The following is a 7,321-nucleotide window of genomic DNA, read 5'->3' on the forward strand; positions in this document are numbered from 1 at the left end:
ACAACTGATGCTTCTAATGTTCAGCTTTTCTCTCAAGATACTTACACTCTGACGGGTATTCACATTGACATTACACATCCAACGGAGCATACTGGCTTCATTCCTTGCGAGCTTACGTATGTCCTCAGCAGTTACAGCCCATGTTTCACTGCCATGTAGCATGGTTGTTCGTACGCATGCGTCATACAGTCTGCCTTTTACTCTGAGTGAGAGTCCCTTTGTCGCCAGCAGGGGTAAGAGCTCTCTAAACTTTGCCCAGGCTATTCTTATTCTAGCAGCTACACTTTCAGCGCACCCACCCCCACTACTAACTTGGTCGCCCAGATAGCGGAAGCTATCGACTACCTCTAGTTTTTCACCGGAAATAATGATAATGATGGTAATAATGGTTATGGTGGTAATAATGATAATAATAATAATTTAGTCAAAACTCATATTGGATCAGAGGAAATATTAACAATGACAAATAGTAGTCAAAAAATTAAAATAATAATATTGGTCATGATGATAATAATGAAAGGAAGCGGTTGGAATCTCCCGATACTCTGATTGATGACACATCTAGTGATGGTGTCACAATAAAAACACTGGTAACTGCGCAACCTGATAATCGCTACGTCATATCAGTGGCAGTGAAAAAACACAATATTGTGAATACTGGTGGTAATGAAACTGAAGCCCTTGTTGGTGATAGTGTTACACCTAGCAGGCTCAGAGGTACTGGTCCGACTCCAGCCTGTCATTATCCAGCAAGGAACCAGCACACATGGCGTAGATGGAACAAACAAATCAATATTGTGGTCATGGAGTGTTGTTATTATTATTATCATTATTTTAATTCAGGTTTTGTTGGAACTCCTGGAGTCTTGCATTAGTAGTGGGCTAGCTACCTGCAGCCTACAATACTTTGCTATCTGTACTTTTCAACTATCTAATACTTTTCTGATGATTCTGACTGTGCCAAGGAAGCAAACTTTTTGCAACAGCTCTACCAGACACTCTATTCCCATTTCCTCAACACCTTCTGATACTGTCCCCAAGGTCCCAACAATAATTGACACTATCTTCACCTTTTTCATTTTCCACATTTGAGCTATCTCACATTTAAGAGAATTGTATGTCTATTATTTTGCCTTCCTTAACTATTTGTGGGCCAAATGGGGTAAGCAACATCACTTATAATGCACATGTAGTTCACCTTGTTCACCACCACTAGGTCCAGCTTGTTGTGCTCAAGCACTTGGACTGGGATCTCCCTCAGGTCTCAAACTCAGCTACTTGCTGTGGTTTGTGTTCATACCACGTCTTGCCTCTTTCTAACCCCTACTTTTCACATGGTTTCCAATACAGCACTTTTGCTAGCTCATCATGTCATCACAATTTATAATTGTGTGGGGCAGGTCAAGGGCATTCAGTCACAGTGTGGACAATGATTTCATCAAAACTATTACAAATTCAGCACAGTAGAAATACTGGCTCATTTCTAAGGTTGACCCTCCAATTTGTGGCCAGAATTTTGTCTTGTACTGCAAGTATAGTGGTCACACACTCTCATTTTTAAGTATTCCTTTCTTTAACTAATCCCACCTATGTTCTCCAGCAACTTCAGTTGTAGCTACATGGAATTGATTGTGTAGTCCCTTGTTGCATAGTTTTTACCTGCTTTCAATATGACTTCATCTCAAACTGTTACTAACAAAGTTTCCTCACTTTGAGTTAGATATCTCAGCAAGTTCTCATGTTCAATATGCACACAGTCTTTCATACTTATCAGTCCCCTTCCTTCATTTGCTGTCTTCACATACAGGTAGTCAATGTCTGCATGTGGGGCTTTCTTGTCTTCCTATCCAATTCCTTTAGCTCATCTTATGTCCACTTCAGAATTCCAACTCCGTACCAAACCACTGCAACTGCAAGCAAGTTTATTGCTGAAATTATGTTTCTGACATTCAACTTTGAATCCAATGTCTTTTTCAATCACCACAGATGCTCTTTCTTCGTTTTTTTTATTTCATGTTCTCATGCTTAATTCCATCTGCCTCAAGTATTCCCAGGTATTTATATCCAGATTCAGGCTCAATTGCCTTCATCATTTCACCACTTAGCATACATATATCTTCTTTTCAGACAAACTTTCTACATCTCATCACCATCACAGCACATTTTAAAAGTCCAAACTCCATCTTGATATCATTTGAGAAAATCTGCACAGAATGGACTAGACTGTCCAATTCTGCCTCACAATTTGTGAACAACTTCAAATCATCCATAAACAGCAGGTGATTAGTTTTTCTTTTACCACTTCCCCAGCACAAAGATGAGTGGGGATACATTGTCGCCCTGGAAGATTCCTCTCTTCATTTTCACTTATCCAAACATCTGATTCCCTGCAGTCATTTCAGTTCGGCAACATTTCATACTGTTCCATATAAAGTTTTCCCTGTTTTCTGCTATTCCATACATTTCCATACTTCTTGTTATTCAAGAGTGTGCCCATAATATCATATGCTTTATGATAATCAATCTATGCCATCTCAAATTTGTATTCTTCTCTGCTGATTAGCTTGTCAATTAGCTGATCTTTCGTTCCCCAGCTCTTCTTTTGACAATCTTTCTGTTCAGTCAATAGCAGCCCATTTTTTTTTAAAGTATCAATATAATTTACTGGCCAAAACACCTGACAGTAGTTTCCACATTAGTGGAAGATACACTATTAGTCAAAAGTTAGATACAATGTTATCCTTTTGAAGGTCCTTGACACATACCAATGCATTTCCCTTTGTCATTCAGCTGGGCACTGAGCCTTCCTGCAAGCACTTATCCAACTGTTCTGCTATCCATTCATGGAGTCCATTCACCTTTTTCATCCACTATTCTTGGACATCACATGGCTCTGGGCTTGTCTAATTTGGTATTTTACTCATTCTGTATTTATTTTTATGTTGTCTTGATCTTGTATATATTTCTTAACCTATCTTGGATTTCATTCAACCACTCTGCATTATCATTATGTTCAACAGGTTGATCCCAGATTTCGACCCCAAAAGACCTTGCTTTTGTCAGCATTAAGTACCAATGTTAGGTGTAATTGCCCAGCTAATTCCTCAAACAGTTTTCTCCGATAGATTTCAAACAATTTTACCTACCTTCCTTCCAAATGTGGGAAAAGTAAAGAACCAACCAATTGAGTACTAGAGTTGATGGTATCGACTAACTCCGTCATTTCAGAATGACTGGCCTAGTACCTAAATTAGAAACTATTATTTTTAGTTTAAACTTTTGAGAGAAGTTAGTAAAATATGCCCGACTGTTGATTTCATCTTGTGTGTGTGTGTTTTTACAAAAATTTCATTGCTTCAATTTTGTGTGTTGTCATACATCTTATTCCTGAATAAGCATAATGTTTGGGCTGAATTTAAACCAAGAACCTTCAGATGAGGCCTAAGACAATGTACAAGGTGGATCAGAATTCATGACTCACTTGTTAGTTATATTTATTAATATGCATGTAAGCACACAAATGTACAAAGTTAATGAATGCACTGTTTAGTTAAATCAGTTTTCCATTTCATGGTCAACTGGGCTTCTGCTGCAAGACAGGCTTATATCTATATTGAAACATTTTGACATGCTTTACAACACATGTCTACCAGGATTGTTTTACATTCTTGGATAATAACTTGTTTAAGATGTTCAAGACTGTTAATCTTCTGACAATAGACACGGTCTTTCAGATAACCCCACAAGAAAAGACTGGTGGTGTTAAATCAGGTGAGCGAAGCAGCCACTCCACAGGCCCTCACCTTCCAATCCAACAATCAATTTTGTTCAGCCAGTGAATGATGTGGGGGAGCACCATCCTGCTGCCACCATAATTCTACAAAGTTTTTTTGTTCCTTTAACTTAGGGAGAACTTGGTTTTGTAAAAGTTTCAGATATGTGACCCCATTTACGCTATAAAGAATGGCTCCATGAGTCCGTTGTAACTCACACCTGCCCACACCAAAATGCTAGAACTCTTGTGGTCATACTCAGTTATAATTTGAAGATTTTCTTGTCTCCAGTACACACAGTTATGCTGAACAACACTCCCTGAAACATAAAATTTTGACTCATCAGTCCAGGCATGTTCTTCCAATGTTGGGTCATCATTCAACTTGTCCAGCCATTCTTCTGCAAACTGCAAACGATGATCTGGATCATCTTCCATTAATCCATGAATCAAACAAAGGATATAAGGATACAGTTTCATATCATGGAGCAAACATCTTAAAGAAGTCCTTGAAATATTCAGAAGATCTGATAAACATCTTGATGACTTGGATTTTTGTGAAGAATTGTCTAACTGGGTTCTCTTTATTTTCATTTGTTCGAACAGATCTTGGTCATCCTGGTCTTTTTGGGTCCACAATACTACCTGTTTCATCCAAATAACTTATTAATCCTAGCAACAGTCTTTCTCGTAAATGCCAGTGCCCTATAAGTTGCTTCCATTACTCTGCAGACTTCAGTGATGTCCGTTTTAGCATATAATCTCACACATTGAACACATTACTCCAAGCTTAGCAAAGGATGTGCCATGGGGTTAATCAAATTCTGTAAAATATTTTAAAAACCTGTTAAACAGATTAAGAAATAAAATATTACAATAACAATAAAATTAGCAAATTAAAAAATATAACTAATAAGTGAGTCAGGAATTCTGGCCCACCCTGTACATATTTAGAAATGGGAACTTGACAATGGTTAGAGATAAAAGCAATTGAAATATCATGAAAGTGAAACACAAAGGATAAAGTTAAATATTTGGAAAGCTTCAATTAGTGTTATTCTTGTTATTAATGTTTTTATTATAATATTTCCAAAAGAAATTCTTCTTCAAGACTAATCCTGGAGCCCGCAACAATGTAAACTATGGAGACATTTCTGAAAGACTATCTCTGAGAAAATTTTTAGAGTGCCATTCCTTCAAATGGTATTTAGAAAATGTCTATCCAGAACAGGTAAGTGTTTTTGTACCTTTTAGCACTGAATTCTTATGCCAACACAATAACTGTTATTTAATAGTAATTCATAGTATGATACATTATCTGCTAATAGTTAGTAATAGTCTTATCTGGGGTAGGCAAAAAGGTAGTCAGTTTGATTTATTCTTTTACTATGCTGGGGTAGTTACACAGGTGGTATTAGTCAGTTTGGTTTATTCTTTTACTATACCACCTGTGTAACTTCCCCAGTTACACAGGTATTAGATCTGTTTGGCAAGCACACTTTCTTCTATTCACTGCACCAAAGGATAATATTGGACCTTTCTGTGCTTAACCATCATTCAATACATTCTGTCTTTCCTATAGGATGCCTAAATAATGAGATAGCATCGAGTTTGTTGTATCTGATATACTCCCACTATCACCCTTTCTGTACTACAAGCCATCACCCCACTCTCAAACCATTTGTTGTTGACATCCATCATTCTCTATTGTTATGATGTATCACTCTTTTCTATTACCATGCATCATTTCATCTTTCTCAGAATGGCAAGCATGTTGCTCTCACCATCACATCCCAAATATTCTGTTTTTTCCCATCAGGTGCTCACTCTACTCACCCACTCAACCTGGTCCATTATCACTTTTTCCTCTCTTCATTCTCTCTTCCTCTCACTAAATTGAACAGTTATCACAGGGTCAAGTGGGTATTTAGTGTTGCCAAGGGTATGACAACTTCTACTATTGGCACCACTATAAAATTCATCCACTGCTCTCTACACAATGTTTACAGAAGGCATTCAGCTATAGAAACCAAAATTGAAACATACAAGCAAGATGTAGTCCTCCAACTCAACTAGGAGAGCATTAACATCAAATAAGAACTGATTCAAAGTATATATAATGACTTTCAAGATTTTTATTGCATTTTACAGCCTACAATCTCTAAAACAAAATGCAATTTGGTCAAGGCTGAAATTTCTAATTATAGGTTTGCTTGATCAGGGCTAACTTTAGGTGAAACAATAATAATATTATTTGAAAGAAATTAGTAAAGGATCCTCTATGTAGTTACTTCGCCTGATAGAAATAGCAGCTAAATTTCTCTAAAGCCTTGTACTATCTCAAAAAGGATATACTATTTCTGAAAAAAAAAAAAAAAAAGAGACAAGATGGTCATAGTTGAATACTTTTGATCAGGCTTAACTTGGGATAAACATCAACTTTATTTGAATATATTATTATATACTGAGTTACAGTTGTTTCTTACTCTAAGTTACTATTTGATTGAGGTATTTATATATTTATCCTATTTGTCATTTTTCAAATAGATCCTGCCAAATTCTGGTAAAAGATCACCCGTTCTTTTAAATCCACCAGTCCATGCAAGACCTCTGAAACCAAAAGTTGTTGATAAGGTATGTGGTTGTATTGAATAAATGACGAATTTCTCTTGATTCATTGCCTGGTCCTGTGTCCCTTTAGCTGTATGCTTTCTGTTGCAAACATTCAGTCTACGTCACTGATCTAAAGATAATTTCCTCACTTCCTCCCACCAGTCTTAAAAGTTCTAACAAAAGTCAAAGGTTCTGCCTTTTTTCTCACCAAGCCATTAAAAAAGAAAAAAACCTTTGCAGCATAAGAAAACAAATATTTAAATGAGAACAAAAGTTATTTCTGTCATTAGCATATTTTGGTAAATTAGTAGGGTTAATTTAACAAAACTCCGATTTTGGTTGATTTGATTTAATAAAACTTAGTATTTAAATCCATACTAATGCCATTGCTAAACTCTTTGACAGTTCTTAGCAGCGCCCCTCCCCCTTGGTAAATGATGGGGAGAGCGAGTCATCTTGAAAGATGCCTTATATGATGTTAATACTTATCCCATTACGATTGTACATTATTTACATTTGACAGATATTTGTCCTCATCTTGTTTGTTGTTAACACAATGTTTCGGCTGATATACCCTCCAGCCTTCATCAGCTGTCTTGGGGAAATTTCGAACCTGGGTTCTCATTCCTAAGGTATATTTCTATGTTGTTGTTCATCATCATCATCATCATCATTGTTTAACGTCCACTTTCCATGCTAGTATGGGTTGGACAATTTGACTGAGGACTGGCGAACCAGATGGCTGCACCAGGCTCCAATCTGATCTTGTAGAGTTTCTACAGCTAGATGCCCTTCCTAACGCCAACCACTCTGAGAGTGTAGTGGGTGCTTTTATGTGCCACCGGCACGAGGGCTAGTCTGGGGGTACTGGCAACGGCCACGCTCAAATGGTGTTTTTTACATGCCACCTGCACAGGAGTCAGTCCAGCAGCACTG

At 37.2% G+C, this 7,321-nt stretch overlaps 1 protein-coding gene across 5 annotated transcripts in view; it reads left to right on the top strand.

Annotated features, from left to right (window-relative positions):
* The window catches only part of LOC106871349 (polypeptide N-acetylgalactosaminyltransferase 11), a 100,611-nt gene that overhangs the window by 52,569 nt on the left and 40,721 nt on the right, over nucleotides 1-7,321 (top strand). For all 5 annotated transcript variants that reach the window (XM_014917755.2, XM_014917752.2, XM_014917753.2 and 2 more), the window contains 2 exons: nucleotides 4,869-5,003; nucleotides 6,320-6,406. In XM_014917755.2, coding sequence (XP_014773241.1) covers nucleotides 4,869-5,003; nucleotides 6,320-6,406 — 222 coding nt within the window. The remainder of the gene's footprint in view (nucleotides 1-4,868; nucleotides 5,004-6,319; nucleotides 6,407-7,321) is intronic.

This window comes from Octopus bimaculoides, chromosome 9, assembly GCF_001194135.2.
Source record: "Octopus bimaculoides isolate UCB-OBI-ISO-001 chromosome 9, ASM119413v2, whole genome shotgun sequence".
NCBI classification, from domain to species: Eukaryota; Metazoa; Mollusca; class Cephalopoda; order Octopoda; family Octopodidae; genus Octopus; species Octopus bimaculoides.